A 17936-nucleotide genomic window follows, 5' to 3' on the forward strand; every position below is an offset into this window, starting at 1 on the left:
AAACAGTATAAGAAAATCAGTTTTAATCATCATGCTTTTTGCTGCAAGAATGTAGAGAATTAAAATTACATAAATGTAGAATGAAAGAAAAAAATGAGTAATTATGAGAGTAATATGACTCTATGCCAACAACCAAAAATTTTTATGTGTCAGTAGGTTTCTTTTTGAAAATCCACAGGACATAAAAGATAAACCAAAAAAAGTAAATACATGGGTAATATCACTTTATTCTGATTCATCCCAGAAATGGGCAAATTATACTAAAATTAAAAGCTTAATTTATACATAATCTACAAAAGATCTAATAAAGAATATTCAGATAAATACAGTAAGTAAATGAAATCTAAAAAATCAAACATATTAGAGTAGAAATATATGTGTATTGTTACAATTTATATAGTACTTCAACATTTATTATCTTATAGTAAATGTGATATATATATATAATACAGTTATAAGTTTAACAGTGCAAGCTGAATGTTAAAAATGAAAAATACTGAAGATTTAGTGAATTTAATTTCATTGTATAAATTACTCTGTTGGCTAACTTACAGAAACAGAACATGCGTGCTTTCATTATTATTATTACTTCAAAACTATTATTTTTAGGATACCATATTAATATGTAAAGACATGCTATAATTCTATTATGTAAAATTTTAATTCATAAAACTTGGAGTCTAATAATTGGGAGTACAATCTATAGTACAATACTCTCGATCTAGCCTCTAACAGTCTAACAGGCAAATACCAAAGAAAATCTGAAGTAATAATAACAAAAGACACATTAGTAATATAAAGGGTGTACAAAATTACACTCAAAAACTCACAGAGGTCTCCAAAAGACTGCTGTAAAAATAAATTTAACCACATCTAAAGACTACGGTATTAAAAAATGTATGTGGAATATTAAAATTTTGGAGACATGGGGTTAAGTATTAAAGCCCAGTTGTTTTCCACTAAAAGCCACATCACATATTCATCCTCAATTAATAAATCACTAAATGACATTTTAAAGGAAAAACATGATCTCAACAGAGGCAATATCAATCTACCATAACACAGTCTACATAGACTTTGTTCAGAGACAATTAAAAATCTGGGAAAAGGCAAAGGGAAGACTTATATAGTATGCTGGAAAAGCTCTAAGTCTTAACCTGAACACAACATGTCTAATTTTTTACCTAAAAAATTTCAAAATTGTTCTTAAGATTTGTACACATTACTGATTATATCTGAAATACTTAAACATTTAACACAGATATGAGAATACACTCTAAATAGAAAGTTATAAATAGTACAACAGAAACTAATACAACAGTCATTGTCAAAAATGAAAAACTGCCAACTGAGAAGTAAGTCTCTGCATTAGAGTTACACAGAACTAGATGGCAATCTGAAGACAACTAGGGAATATCTGAATGGATTTTTACTCAGAAAGTTAAAGAGTATGTGAAAATTCTGTCTAACCAGTTTTCATACAATATCTGATCCACTGAAAAGCTAAATAAAAATCAGTCAACTGGAAAATATGATGGTAATTGCTTCAATGATTTTAAATAGCTGAGATATTAATATATAACCACAGGCAATTTATATATAAAATAAAATTTTAACTATGAAATTTAAGAGTAGCAAATATTGGACATATTGATATTGGAAACCAAATACAACCATAACCATATAATGAAGTTATAAGTTACTTTGATTTCTCAGTTTATTCAGCATGGTTTTCTTAGAAATGACTAAGTTTTTCAATTTTTAGTTTTGCTTCTAAATAGACCTGAACTTGTAATCTCTCTCTCCCCACAGTGAAGACATGTTATTCCTAAAATTATCCCAATTCTGTCTCAAAATCTATAGAGAAAGGGGCTTATAAATTTGTTGTGCAATTGGTAAAATCAGATGCAGCAAAGCGTAAAAGATTTTGCCAGCTGCCACAGACTCTGAAGTTAGCAGAGTGGGGAAATCTGCCAAAAGACAGTGTCTACCATGCATGGCTGTCCGGAAGCAGTTGCTCAGGAACATGAACTTTAACTATGTGAATTCCACTGACAAACAGAAACGGACTCTGGAATGAGTGGTGCTGGAAAATCAACTTTTGCCAAGTGAAGCTCCTGGGCTTCAATATCTCCACGATGATGCTCCAGTATTTAGAATGCAGTACACATGCAAATTAGTAATCAAGAGCACTAAAAACAGTGAGTGCAGTTTAAAATGTTGATTTATAACAGCTCATGAATGAACCTATTGCAGATAAACAAACTAAAGTCCAAGGGCCTAGTTTTGTTATATCCCTGAAATAAAATACGACAACTTGCCATTTTTTTCTCATTTACTCTTTGATAAACAACCTTTCAATTTTCAATAACACTTTGGACAATCCTCAATTTCACAACCAATAAATGGTACTTTTAAACAATCTCAAGGACCTTATCTTGGCCTACAAAAACCATGCATGCAGCCATGCAAACATGCGTTCATGCAACATAGCAGCTCACAACACAGTGCAAAAATGGCAAAGAAAACCAAGTGATGGCCATGCTCGTATTTTTTCAAGAGTCTCCTTACCAAATAGTGAAATCCTATGCCTGACAAGAACTCCAAGTTTGCAGAATAGGCTGAAGACAAAAGAAAAACAAAAGAGAGAAGGGAAGGGGAAGGGGAAGGTGGAAAAGACAAGGGGAAGTTAAAAAATAAAAAATAAAAAGAAGAAAAAAAGAAAAAAAAAACAGCTGATATATGAGCCAGAAAAAGCAACATGATGTCACGCAGAAAGAATCAATTTTCTGAGCAGAATGTGGAGAAAAGGTATTAAAGAAAGAGTCTGAGTGCATATCTTTAACAAACATGGTTAAAAAAGCACATATTATAAGAAATAAAAAAAATTGAAAGCAAAGCTAATTAATACAAAAGCAACCTATATGAATCCCATAAAGCTATAACTACCTAAAAAACCACAAACATACAAAGAATAAGTTTAATATTATCTACCCAAATGTACCACCAAAATTATATATTACGGACATTTTTAAACAACTTAGGTGTGGTGCTTCGGGTTTAAGTTTAAGGTGCTTCAAGTTTTTCAAGTTTTATTTGAAACTTAAACATTTCCCAACTTTCAAACACAGTGACACAGAAATAGAATGTGAACTGATAATCACTCCCAGAAAAAACATCCCAGATTGCTTCATAGGTCTTAATGCTAATGAGTGAACTGAGCACATTCCTGGGTCCTTAGATCTCCCATGGCCATTGGCAACAGGAGAGTCAAACACCAGTGCTTCCCTTCAGTACTGAGCACATCAGCCCTGGTACCCAGTGATTCTCAGACTGATTTCAGAACCTCAGAGATCCCTGCCACTGCCTCATCCTGAGCAGGCCTCAGTCCAGTGGGTCCCTTTCAGGTCCTGCTTTTTGAGAATATCCTTTCTTCACCTTCTTGTTACTCCATCCTCTATCCCTCAGGATTCAGCCCTGACCGTGTGTATTCGAAGTAGCATTTCCTGTCTCCGAGTACTTCTTAAGTACTCTCAGGAGAAGCTGAAAGGAGTCCTCGCCTGCAAGCATCTATGACCTCAGGCATTCTAAATAACAACTGACATAATTTTCACTTCTATTCACAGTCTTCCAAACTATCTGGAAATATCAATCAGCAATGCATATCCAGCAAACCCTGGAACTTTAACCTTGAGGATTCATTTGCATAGTTCTATACAATCTCAGCTTGACTTTCATATTAATTAGAGCAGCTTCGTCCTCACTGCAATGTTCATCCATCCTCAGCAGTATCAGCTGGCCAACCCAAAGTAGGATTAGGGGTAGAGAGGAGCCATGGAAAATGAAGCTGGCCAGTTTCTGTATGGGACATTATAAGCCTCAGGTGATATGTTCCTTAACAGCACTTCACATAATACGATTAGCTTGTTTCTCTGCTTCTGATAGTTACCAATATTTTGTTAGCTATAAAATATTCTATACTTCAGTATTTACTCATTGGACTGAAATATTCCCTTGAAGCCCATAATCAGCAAATCTAATACGCTTTATTTTTCCATCTGTTTCTTGGAATGGCCTCTACTGTACTTGGCATGGCTAAATAATTAAATCTGAACTCTGTATCCTTTTTGATATTTTTCTGGCAATATTTTTCTCATCCTCTCTTTTAATTCATCATTCTCTATACTCTTCAGAGACCCACTTCTGAAAACCGTTCAAATGTTCGTCTTTTTTTTCTTCTCCCCCATTTCTTCATTTTCAGTTGCTTCTGTAACTCGAGTAAGACATGTGCACTGAAAGCTTGCTTCTCTCAAGTGTCTCTCCATTTGCACCAAATGCATTTGCACAACTTTTCTGCTTATCTCCAGCTGAATGAATTACATTTTTTCCTTCAGCAAGTACCTAATCAAACATAACATATATTTCTGAAAACGAGTTCTTTTTGTAAGATCTGCTGTCTTTCTTAGTGACACTAACGATATTCCACCAACTCCCAGGTTTATCAACTAGACTTTCATGTTTCTACCTGCCACATTACTATCAAGTCATGTCCACAGTCTCTCTCCTAGGCTTGTCACACCCAGGTCCTCTCCATCACACAATGTTCTCAGGTCTGTTTTATCTCTATTATACTCATAAAAATTGTTTGTATAGTTAGCTCTCTTTTTACGTGTTTACTCAGCTATACTTTGAAGCTTATCTTCAAGTCAGGAAGTGTGTTGCTCTATATGTATGTTTATCCTCAAATATCATATAGCACGGTGCTGGTGACAGGCATTTAGAAAACATTTGTGGAGGAATCAGGAGGCAGCACCATGGTACGGAAGCGGCACTGCCCTTATCTCGTTCTGATGGCTTTAAAGCCCCTGCTCTTCTGCTTGTATCAACCCTCTCTTTCAGATTGTTCTTTTTAGGAATACACTGGTCTTTTTGTTCTTAAAAAAAAAAAAGCTTCAGTGACTTCTTTGAGCAATGGATTAGGTAAAATACAATAACCTCTTTTAGGAAATTCTTAAAAGAAGCAAGATTTTTTTTTCTGAAACTTAATAACCTTCATAATTGGTATAACCTGCATTCTCCCAAATTATCAGATTCTACCCTATTTCTGTAGTTATTTACAGCTAGAAAATAATCCCAATTTCTAAACTACAAATTCTGAAAGATCAACTTTGAGTGATATGACCTGCATAATTCTTTAGCTCCTCCACATTCAACTGATGTAGCCTTGCTTCACGTTGAATCCCAAAGTATCACTTGACTTTCTGCTGTTAGAGACTGAGTCACAGTCATAGACTGAGCTACCTCCCAGAGCCATCTCTGGAACGCTGAAACCAAAGCTTATTCATCTTTATAGACAACGTTGATGATGGAAGACACAGTAGATGCTCAATAACAGGATCTCTTTTCTAGTTGTTAAGAAGCCAATTTAGATCCACTGAGCTACTGCTTCTTATAATTGTTCCATAAAAATTAAAACTATCATTGCAGTTTTTGTCATGTTTATAAAAATAATCTGGCTTGTCCATAGTATCAGGGCCAAATTTTACCCATTTTACTAGATTTTATCTATTCAATCTTACAATTTTATCTATTTTTTTTAGTTTACTTACAAAAATCATTAATCAGACATTTACATATTGCAGTGATTCAATACTTTCAAATAAAATAGTTGTTTTTCTTATTGATGCTATTTGTTGCTTTAAAACACATTAGCATTACTTTAAAAACTTGAAAAATACATAACAGTAATAAAGTAATATACAACATACTACCAAAAGAACAGCCATTAATATTAAATTTGCTTTCTTTCAAGTTCTCTGTATTAACAGGAAACCAAAAAACTAGGTATTTTTAAAAAGAGTTACATAAATATGCATTTTTATCTTTTATTGAGATGATTTTCCTAAAAATATATATCCATTATTTACTTACTATTTAACTTATTTTCTAATCTATTACTTTTTTGAGGTTGAAATCCTATGCTTGGCACTGATATGTAGAAACAGAACAACTGACTTCTATTTTGTACCTCAGTTCTATGTGTTGTAAATGTAAAGGGCACATACTGGTTTGCAAATGCTAATGTCAGTGGTCCACAGCACATGACTAACTACTGACCAGATGGTACCAACCTTCTTTCCTTTAGGTGAAGCAAAAGCAAAAGATGAAATAATTAAAAATATTCTGTGCCAACAGAGAGAAAGGTATGCTAGGTTAATGTAAGGTCCCCAAGGTATATCAGTTCAGGCTAGCACTGGCCCAGAATGTTTCCTGATTTATTCTACAAGGAAACAGTGTTGGTAAAAGACAATGAGCTAAAACTCCAGCTTGAGTGAGATATGATTAACAAACTAAATCTCTATGGCCAGTGAATACCTCTGAGAGTCAGGCTCAAACTGAGTTGTGATAATAAAACATAGGACAGGAGAGGGAGATAAAAGCAGATTTTACATCAATTTACTTGTATTTTTTCCCATTTCTTACTATTGTATTTTCTCTTAATCTATTTAATTGAGTGGTATCTGAACTGACAATATCCCCTGAAAATTGTTTTGGTTACAATAGGCTATTTGGATGTGAGTATGAGATCTGACAGAATCTCAAGATGTGAACAGGTTGACTGGCAAGCAGGGTTTTCTAGCTACATTTGTGCCTGCTGGCAGGGACGGTGGCCCAGAGAAGTGAATAAGTGGTATTATGAAACAAGAAAGAACTTGCAGCTCTCCTTCCACAGGAAGATGGCAGGGAAGTGTGAAGAGGGAAATTCACACCTTGGAAAGCAGCACTATCTGCTAACAATTTATGGAAGCGGTGTGTCAATAAGGTGGAATCTCTCTACTATTTTCACTATAATTAATTTTAACAACCATATGGGAAGATTATGATTTAGGAGCTTTAAGGATATTTTAACTGCTGATGTATTTCTATGTCACATTAGTGACCACTGACTAGTTAGTTAAACAGACAATAAATTAAAGATATGAGATAGGAAGTTCATTCTGGGTGCATATTCCAGTACAACATAATACAAAGTAGTCTGTATTCTGCCTCAACTCACTTTGTCCTATGGTTTAATATCACACTGCCATTCAGCATTACATGGAAGCCACGTCCAAGAGAAGCTTGTGTTTTCTCAAGTGTTCTGCTTTAAAGAAAATCACTCTCTTTGACCTCTGTTCAGATGCAAACTAAAAGCTTAGTGTGCATTCTGGAACAATGCAATTTTTTTAAAGTAGGCTTGCTTGCAAATTAATTCTCATGTGCATTAAATTCCAGTGGAATTTTGATTAAACAGACTTGATCCACTCCCAAAATCACAAATAAGTCTAGAGTTTAGACATAAATGAGAAGGCATTCTAAAGTGCTGATTTAATGGACATAAGGAACATTTTTCAGAAAAAAAAATCTGTATTTTACTTAATTTTCTTTCAAGATTGGCCCTGATTTTAAAACACATTTAAAATAAATTATATAAGTGAGATTTTTGCCCTATTGAAAATAAAGGCTGATAAAACAACAGATCTGCAGAAATGTTTCAGGAAGCTAATGTTTAAAACAAACAAACTTCTCAAAATACTGATATAGTACTGTACCTCCTGCTTCTACTTGTGGATTCTGAGGATTTATTTTATTTTTTTTAGTTAGCACTAAATTAAGCAGCAATATATGAAGAACTCCAACATATAGAACACGTCTGAATTGAAACATCATAATCTAGTGTTTAGTTCCAACAGAATAGAACTAAGGCAGATGGCAGCACATTCTCAGTATGTTCCCAATTCAACATCCTGAAGCTCTTATTTCCAAATTCATAGTTGCCTAAATCAAACAACAGTCTTTATTTTGGTAGCTGTTTACCTAGTCACCATTTCCTTCTCCTTGTTTGATGCATGCCCTCCTGAGCAGAGAGGTCTGCTTGCTGCAGATAAGAAGTATAAACGATGGTTTTTGAAATACTGATCAATTAAAGGTAAAACAACCTGAAAGAAAGGAAAAGAAAACAGATCTACACAACGGAACTTTTTGGAAGATGACAGCTGAGGTTTTGAAACAGTCAGAGATTAGTTAACATGCAAAAGGCATCCCCAGTCCCATGCAAGGCAGCACCATTTGAGTATGTGGTCTTAAAAATCACTCTACTTCCTCTACTGTTTGCAGGAATAGGCAGAGTGTAGTTGAAATTTGATTATAAGGAACAGAGAAAATTTTCAACAGTTTGGCATTAGTCTAAAAATTTCCAGTATTTTCTCATATATTATTTTCATATTATATAATTCTCAATGCCCAAAAGCTTCAAAAATCATGCATGACTACCATATATTGAGTCTCTATTATTGTATTGCATCAAATGTAGTGTCACTTCACTTACTATCATAACTACTATCACCCCTGCTTCTTTGTAATCAAATGGAGACATAAACAGTGACACAGAAAGTCACATGTCTGACTAGCCTAAACAATGTTCTTTTATATGCAGCCTTTCTCAAAACTCTTTCCTGTATGCATGTGATCCTCCTGACCCTGGGCCAATTTTTCTTCTGATTGCCCTTTCATGTCACCTGGCTTTGCATATGCCATTTACTTTGGAATGTTCTTCAACACTGTATGTCCTAAAACTCTACTTGTGCAGATCTCAGCTCAGTAGCACTTCATCAGATAAGCCTTTAGATTGAATCCATCACGTCTGTCTCACAACATCACTGGCACCTTTACCTTTAATATGTGTCATTTTGTATTAATGCATCTCTCCCTAAATTCCTGCAAAATTAAGGAAAACTATTTTCTAGGTTTATTTTTCACAGCAGCCCTTTTCCCTATTTGCTCTAATTTGTCCAGTGCTCGGAAATATGCTGGAAAAGTACCAGACATATATTTGTTAACAGAATGAACAAAATAAATAATAGAATTCAGGTCTTTCAATATGATTTTTCTGTTACATGATCAATCCTTAACACTGCACCCCAGGCACAACTTCATATCTTTGGATGACTGCGACAAAATCAGATGTAGCATTTATTGGGAAGAAAAGAGAAATCTCAACTACAATAAGCGGAACAACCCTGAATACACAATAGAAGTCAAATATTAGTCATTCAAAGAACAGGTCATTATATAGTACATAAAAATTTGCCTTAGTGGAAATGATCTATAGTGAGCAACAAGTCCAAGCACTGCGAAAGGAGACTGAGGGCAATGAGTAGGTTTTATATTAGCTGCATAATGTAGCATCAGTTCAACATGCACTGTGACTCTGTCTCCTTCCATTTTGACTGAAAGGAAGTCAAATACTCCAGAAAATTCTCAGTAAATTGAATGAATAATAAAAAATGGTTCATATTTTTCATATGGACAATTTATCATCTTGGAACTTTAGCTTCTTCGTCTATGAAATGAGTTGTATTAAAGATCTATAATTGGAGATTCTATTCTATAGGTTCTTACAATGCATGCATTTATAAGGTAACTCAGGCTTTTTCTTCTATATAAAAGAAATGCTTAACTAAAAATGTTAAGTCATAACTATATTCAAATGCTAAGGAAGATATTTTTCTTCCAGGCACATGAAAAGGACAAAGATATAGAAGTTTAAATGTGAGCTGATTCCTTTGAAAAATGTGAAGTGACATGTGACCTAGTGTTGTGGTAGAAAATTAATCCCACATGCAGTTATGTTGATGTCACAGAGTATTTCCTTGCTGTAAAATTCGTATTTGTAGACCAGAAAAGAGGCAATGATCTAATGAAGTGATTTTGAAGCATACTGAAGCAAAAACAAGACAGACTGTATACTGTACTTTTGCAAAGAACTTGATTTCTTGCTCATAAGGGAAATGTTCTCCTTTGCTTCTGCTGCCACCATCTGTAGATACGAAGAGTTTTTAGGCACATGTTGCACTGCAAGCATTACAAGATAGTCATCCAAAACGTAAAGTTAGAACGCACTGCGAAATGAATCATCCCATTTTCCTGAATATAATTGCTACCCAAAATTGTAAAGGCTAAATTCACCCAAATTTTTACAATATTAAAAATACTCATACCCAAATTGAAAAGCTATATTAGTCCATGTCTGTAGTTATGAGTAAAAGCAAAATTTGATACCTCTGTCTCCTAATTAAAATGTGGAAAAAACAAAAAGAAAGCAAAATGCCTGCTCTTCTACAGCCTTTCAGAAAAGAAATTCACCGGATTGAAAAATCAGTGTAAACTGAGGAAACATTACTGACTGCATTTTTAACTCTGGCCTCTAACAAAACGGTTATTTCTTGGTGCGGCTGAACAGAAAAGCTTTCTGTTTTTAATAAAGCATCTGAAAAAGCACAGAAATCCAGGGAATGCAACATGGATGAACAAAACAATTCTAATATTAGGTTAGAAAATTAGCATCACATTAAAGAATATTTAACCTATATCAAAGAAAATTTCCATAGCAATGAAAAAAAAAAACACTCTTTTTTTTAGAAAGTGATTCAAGTGATTGACCTAATACATTACACTCAGGAGAGAGCCTTTCACAAATTATATAAGAGGCTCCATCTAGTCAGGGTAGGTTCTAACAAACTATAATAACCATGATGATAGGCATTATATACTGGACAACTAAAACGCAGAACTGGTCAAAGATTTTAGTAAAATATATTGGAAGCACAGCTTCCTTATTTTATTCAAATCAATCTTTCTTTGGTGATTGGTTTTGGAAATATAAATAAAAATAATTGGCAATAGGTATCATCAAGTTACTGACAAATTCAGAATAATGTGGGGGGAGGGAATCTGGGTAATCTTCTATAATAACAGAACAACACAGTCTTTGTAAACAATTAAGAGAAAATGATAGCTTTTTAAGACTGCAGATTTCATTTTTCTTGGAGATTAAATTTCTTTCAAGCACATTATATAAAACAGTTGGATCCACAGAATTGACTTTTTCATATAAAGTACTTCAAGACAAAATTTTGTAAAAACCAAATCTGATACCATGTCAAGGAATTAGGAACTATCCTAATTTCCCTATACAGCTTAACAAGCATGTTCAGATGCAAACTGACAAAACGATGTGGAGAGAATAAGATTTATGGTATGACCAAAAAATAGGCAAAAGGCACATACATTCTTACTACTGCAATCAGCAAAGATTAAAAGATAGATATTAAAATAAGTTCTGCAAAATCAATAAAGGATAAAACATAAAACTGCTATACTGTCCTTTATTTCATTAACTCTGCAGTAAAAAAAAAAACAAGAATCTAGTTGGTATAAATAAAAGATAAAGTACTGAAAATGCCAACTGCTTGATTTAATTGATGCCTTTTATACCTACGTTGAAATATTGTACTGTACTTCTCAAAAAAGTACAAGTATTACTTGCTAATCAAAATTTTGATAAAATAATGAGATAGAACAACGTAACAAAGGCACTGAACTCCCGTTCTACCTATTCCTCCCATAGAGTTCTTTGATTTTTTTCCCTTCACAGCCATTTGAAAAGGGGACATGCAGACAATCAGGAACTAGTCTAAACGTTAAGTGGTCAGGCTCCTCTCTGTAGCCTACTTTCTTTTCAGAATTCTGTTTATGAGACTTTGCTCAAAGAATGAAATGTGGGTGGGAGAATTTTCCCTGGTTGAAGGCACTCATAATTCCCATTATTCAACACTTTTTTAGGCAGTTTGTCCAGAAGTCTGAATGAAACGTGAATAATACTTTTCCTAACTTCAAATTTGTCTATGTTCTTTCATGAAAGAGATCTATTAAACTATCTACTATTCATTTATGTGTGGCTTAGATATTTCAGTATTTAATTTTATGCATAAAAGTTTTATAAACTCACCACTCCCTCTTTTTCATTCTAACCTCAAATTTCAATAATTCTGGTTAATTTGGCTCCTAGTTAGGATGAACAGGGAATCCATTTTTAAAAGGCTATAGTTCTGTCAGTTGCATAGAGAGGTTGTCTGAATAGTGGGACTTTATGAGAAAAAAATCAAAAGAGTAAAAAATCAGTATTGGGGGATTGGTCAATAACAGGTTGAAACAGGGGTCAGTATATTAAAATGATTTACAAGTGAAAGGTCACATTTCAGAAACAGGAGGCCAGGAGATTAGGATCAAGAAAATTCCAGAGTGCAAGATTCTACAAACGTTAATCTGATGTTGTGCAGAAACTAAATTTAAATTCTACCAAAAAAAAAAAAAACAAGAAAAACAACCAGCAGCTAACAGATTTAACATAATGGGTCCAGCAAAAGGTGCTTGGAAGAAAGACAGAAGGAGCAAGTGACAAAAATAAAATCCAATTCTATGAGGAGAAAAATCAAATAAAAATTAACAACCACCAGATACTAGATTATTTTTAAAGCACAACAAAGTATATTGCTAATATATTACTACCATGTGTCATGTAAATGAGAAATTAACAAATTGAATATTCTCACAACAGAATTAAGGAAGATCATGACATAACAAATACAAAAGGGGGCTGTCTTTCTGATTCTCAAATTTATAATAAAGAGCTCTTGTGTTGTAACCACTAGATAGATGGGAAGGGAATCTTCCATTACACTCCGAAACTCCAGAAACATAACTAAGCATCCCACGCTGCAGGTAAGTCAGTCCTTTCAAAGCCACTTTGAAACTGCCATGGTGTTTAGAAATATGGGAATCCTTAAGGTTTTAGAAGTTATGCAATTTCATTTTATGGGAATGACTTAATTCTACCTCAATATTTTGATCTCCTTTTAATATGTTTCTCAAAATGAAAAAACAACAGAACGTATTATATAAAATAGAATTACATATGTTAGATTACTTTAGGAGTTGTCAAACATTACCCATTCCTTAAGAACTTGTTCGTTGGTTGTTGGGCTCAGGATGCACAAATAATAACATCTGAGAACAGCTCTGCTGTCTGATCTGTTCTATGCTCACACTGTGATCACTAAGAACAACATTAGAACTAGGCTAACGGTGTTTAACCTGAGTACTCACCAAACTCCAGGATGTACTGGTGAGCTTCATCCACATAGCGGATAAGCTGTTGGAGGAAACTATAGGCAAATCGCTTCTCAATAGAAGGTGTGTCCAATTCTAGGTCTTTGAAGCCTCTAGAACACCAAAAATTAAATATGAAAATTGATTCATGCAAAGTCTCTTATAAGGTAAAATTCTGTAATATATTTACACATGTATATATGTGTGTGTGTATATATATGTATATATGTATATATACACACACATATACATATACACATGCAGTTCTTTATATTTAGAAGGCTATACAATATCCTTGCAAAAAATGAGATTTATTGTACAAGGAGTATTTTGCATCTGATAAAGATCCTAATGAATAACTCATAGCTGTTCCATAAAATGCCATCTTTACAAAACAGGTTGTAATTTTTTGTATAGGTATGTTCCATAAGTGATTGATGGAAGCAAAAGCAGGTCAGTTATGAAGAAAATAGCTACATATAGTAATGTTTTCAACAAGTGTGTATTTTAAACATACTAAGCAGCAGCTCTAGAGAGCAAGGATCAATAAATACACTTTCAGGTTTAACTCAGATAGGGATACTGAATCGCTATGCTGAGAAAATCTGTAACTTCAGGTGCACTTTTACCTGGAAACAGCATATCCATTGATCTGCAAGAACTTGAGGATGTCCTGTGCTTTTTCCCTATCCTTGGCTTTCTCTTTGGCTGTCAGTGTATCATAGGGCACCAGCAGGGGATGGTTTCCACCACCTAACGGAATGTCAAAACAAGAATACAGTATAATGATTTCAACAAATTCTCAAAGGACACATAGTACTCGCTAATGGAAGAACCGAAGCAAGCTGCCTAGCCTCTGATATTCTTTAATAATACATAAAACATATAAGACACATATAAAATTCTTTGCTCTCCAGTGTTTTAAGGTTCAAAAAAAAAAAAAAACAGAGAAATCTGTTCAAATAAGGGCTGTGTAAATGCCCTCTAATGGGCAATTAAAGCATGAAAATACTGGTACTTGAAAAGTCCAGCAATAAAAACACCTGCAATGACCTAGATAACACACTAAGGAAGTTATCTTCTCTATTCAGCTGAATTCTGAATGTACAGTACAGTAGATGTTAAAAACACACAAGTCAGTCTTGTAAAATTACTTCAGAAGTTACATATGCTTCATTTTCTTTACAGAGAGCAGAAAAAAGTTTTAAATTTGGACTTTATATTACAATTCCCAAATCACAGATTATATTCTTTACATTACTTTTGAATATGCAAAAATGATCCACGTATGTTAAAATTTCATCAGTCTTTATTATCACGTTCTTAGTTTATTGAGTAAAACATTTTGTCATAGGACTATAAGCAGGCATACTAAGTTTCTAGTATGCTTATTGAGGTGAAAAATACTGGGGGTTTCAAAAATGTGTGGACAGTTGAGCTATAAATTTCAAAATTGTGGTATTCCAATGAAAACATTGGGGCCAGCGTGGTGGTACAGTAAGGTAATCCTCTTTGTGACACTGGCACCCACTTCCTGCTCTGTCCGTGCCACGTCCTGTTCCACCTCCCTGTTGACTGCCTGGGAAAGCCTGGATCCTGCACTCGTGTGGGAGAGCCAGAAGAGAATCCCTGCTCCCAGATTCAGATCAGGTTAGCTATGGCAGTTACATTCATTTGAGGAGTCAAAGAACGGTTAGAAGATGTTCTATCATTCTCTCTGTAAAATCTGCCTTTCAAATAAAAACAAATAAATCTTCCAAAGATAAATTAAAAATGAATGAAAAGAGAGTCATAAATAAAATGATAGATTTTCTCTAACACAGAAGGAGCAAGTAACAAAAATAAAATCCAATTCTATGAGGGAAAAATTAAATAAAAATTAACAACCACTAGACACTACATTATTTTCAAAAGACAACAAAGTAAATTGCTAATATATTACTACCATGTGTCATGTAAGTGAGAAACTAACAAACTGAATATTTTCACAACAGCATTAAGGAGGATCATGACATAACAAACACAAAAGGGGGCTGCCTTTCTTTCTCATTTCTTCAGTGACACGTTAGTCATTCAGTAGCATGTTTTTTAACTTCATGGTGGTGTTAATTCCTTTTTTTTTTCTTCCTGTTGTTGATTTTGTTTTGTGGCTTTTCATTTCAGGGGATGTATAGTAACTGTAATAGAGACTATCATACCCAGATGTGAGGATACAATGCAGTACGCATCTCTAATTCCAGACAAAAATTGGCTCCCAATGAAACTGCTTACTATATCTTGACAATAGAATGCTGGACTCTGCCATTGTCCATGCCCACAATAATGGGCATATGACTGTGTATGAAAAACTATACTATAGTAACGATATAGGGGAACTCAGTGAGGGGGGAGGGAATTGGAAGGGAATAAGGAAAATCCAAGGGCCTATTGAACTGTATCATAAAATGATTATAATAAAAAGAAGTAAAATTTTTAAAAATTATAGATTTTGTAAAAACATTTTTGCAATTATATTGTTAAAAATACAAGAATATTTAAGATATACTTCTATATTCAGATGTAAAGATTTAATACAATAAATGCTAGTAACACAGCAACAAATTGAATAGCAGAGTGGACCACACATCTAAAGTACATTATAAAATCAATATACTACATCCCATGCTGAACTGCCATAAAACAAATATTAAAGGAATTCCACAAAGAAAAAAAGTGAAAATAATTATTTTGTTTGAATTATGATAATAACATATGACCTAGTAAATTCGTTTATGGTATAGTTTGGCCAAGCAATACTAAAACTATCATAAAGGAGAAATCACTGCTTTCCTGAGGCTTACTTCAACTAAGTGCCATCCAAACTAAGATGAAAATCAACTGAGATTTATGACCATTAGGGGACACCATCCCACCACAAACACAAGGGAACAATGCGTTTCCGTAGTGTAGTGGTTATCACGTTCGCCTCACACAAGGGAACAATGAAGAACGACCACACTAACAAATATCAAGTTCTCTCACAGTATGGTCCAAGTATAGTAGTATTATACCAGGCATAGCAGAATATGAACAAGTGTTTGTGAAGGATATGCAGTATGTTGACAAGTTTAACAATATCAAAATTCGAATGCTGTCAAACATGTAATGTAGCAGAACACTTCATAGGAAAAAATTCAGTCACATAATCAATTATTATCTGTTCTGCAGTCCATATTTTTTCACTTATTCTAGAGAATTGAATTAATTTGCAAATTTAACTTGTAAATGATTTTGGAGTCTGATACCAATTGTTACTGTGGAAACCAGTGTGGGCTGAGAAAGAAGAATGGAGAGTCAAACACGGATGCTCAAGAGACAGTAAGAGAAAGAGACAGACCTACAATCTGGAATACATGGTAACTTCTAACTCTAAGACTCTTTTCAATTTAGAAGACATACATTGAACTAGACATGGGAGGTACCTACTTTGAACTCACATGAGTACCATAAACTTTCTAACTTAGCCTACACAAGGAGTTTCTCTTCTGAACTTGACCATGGTCTTAACCCTATCTTCTTTTCCTATAATACTTCCTGTTTCTTAGTCTCAATAACCTAAAATCCAGAATCCAGAACTGTTTTTATTTTAATACCTTCCAAACTGCTCTTCAGTTCAGATCCTAAATGTCTCATTTCTTTTCAAAAGAGATGATGTGTAGAATAATGAGGTTTGAAGACTTGAACATGGTGAGGATTAATTCTACCCATCCACCATTTTGTTTTCTGCAACAGTGTCTGTTTCCCAACTCTACAGTATTTATCTGGACCAATATAAGCTAGATGTAGAGATACAGATGCTTCTTTTATGAGTGATAACCCTTAAAACAAAAAATTGTCTGTATGAAAATTTAGAATCAGGATGACTATGATTTCTTACCATACTTTTATAGAAGGGCTGTAGAATGATAGTGACTAACAAGTCAAATTTTAACCCAGCCATGAAGACTGAATGGACAGATTCTTTTATATAATCTGTTCAGGTAAAAAAATTATTTTATTTACCAATCATAAAGACAAGGCTCCTTTAAAAATTTCAGTAAGAACAATGTAATGACTCATTATCTACCCATTTATACATTCATACAAGAATGCACCTATCATCCAGTCAACGCACTGATCATTTATCAGTGTGTTACAGAGTGGTTTTCCACAGGCAAATAGCCCTGAGCTGCATTTGAGAATAGGAAATTCTGGAATGTACTATTCTGTTGTCCAATATTATGCTTACCATAGCAAAAGGTCTACCTTTCACTAATACTCCCCAAGGTTCAAGATCCTCTCCCTCTATATTTTTATCTCTTCCAATAAATAGAAATAGAAGATTTTTTTTGTTTGTTTCCAGAACTATACAACAATGGTTGCAAAAGAAATGAAGTTTGATCCTTGCATTTGAAAAAAAAAAATTCACATATATTTCCTCTGGAGAACAAAAATTATCATTGTAGCACATCAATGAATAAGGAAGTATGCACACTATAAAAATATGTGCATTAGCTAATACTAGAAATATAACGATGAAAGGCATCATCAGTGTAAGATTCATTAAAGTGGAAAAATGTATATGCACACACAAAAAAGAATAGTTGAGAAATAACTAGCCAATGTTTAGGTAATCCAGCATGAAGGAGGACAAAAAGCAGGAAGTAACAGATGAATCACATAATGTGACTAAATGAAAGGAAAAGACTGAAATATGAAACAAAAAGGGTCAAGAGTAGTAAGTTGGGTACAAGACTCTGAGAGGTAGGACTAAGCAACTGGCAGAACACCACAGATAAGTAAAAATGGCTCAAAGAGAATCTCTGAAATTCTTGGATACAAGATTGTCAGGAAATTATAGACTTGCCGTCTTGACTCTATTAAGCGCATATGGAGCAATCTAATAAAAGCACAATGAGTTCTAACAC

At 33.9% G+C, this 17936-nt stretch overlaps 1 protein-coding gene across 1 annotated transcript in view; it reads right to left on the bottom strand.

Moving 5' to 3' along the window:
• RYR2 (ryanodine receptor 2) overlaps positions 1–17936 on the bottom strand; it is a 603900-nt gene that overhangs the window by 123906 nt on the left and 462058 nt on the right. The window contains exons 59-63 of the mRNA XM_040967818.1: positions 13620–13743; positions 12988–13103; positions 9795–9859; positions 7858–7979; positions 2572–2621 (exon numbers count right to left, since the gene is read on the bottom strand). Of these exons, the coding sequence (XP_040823752.1) occupies positions 2572–2621; positions 7858–7979; positions 9795–9859; positions 12988–13103; positions 13620–13743 (477 nt within the window). The remainder of the gene's footprint in view (positions 1–2571; positions 2622–7857; positions 7980–9794; positions 9860–12987; positions 13104–13619; positions 13744–17936) is intronic.

This window comes from Ochotona curzoniae, unplaced genomic scaffold (assembly GCF_017591425.1).
Source record: "Ochotona curzoniae isolate NIBS_2020 unplaced genomic scaffold, NIBS_Ocur_1.0 scaffold_4683, whole genome shotgun sequence".
Taxonomy (NCBI): Eukaryota; Metazoa; Chordata; class Mammalia; order Lagomorpha; family Ochotonidae; genus Ochotona; species Ochotona curzoniae.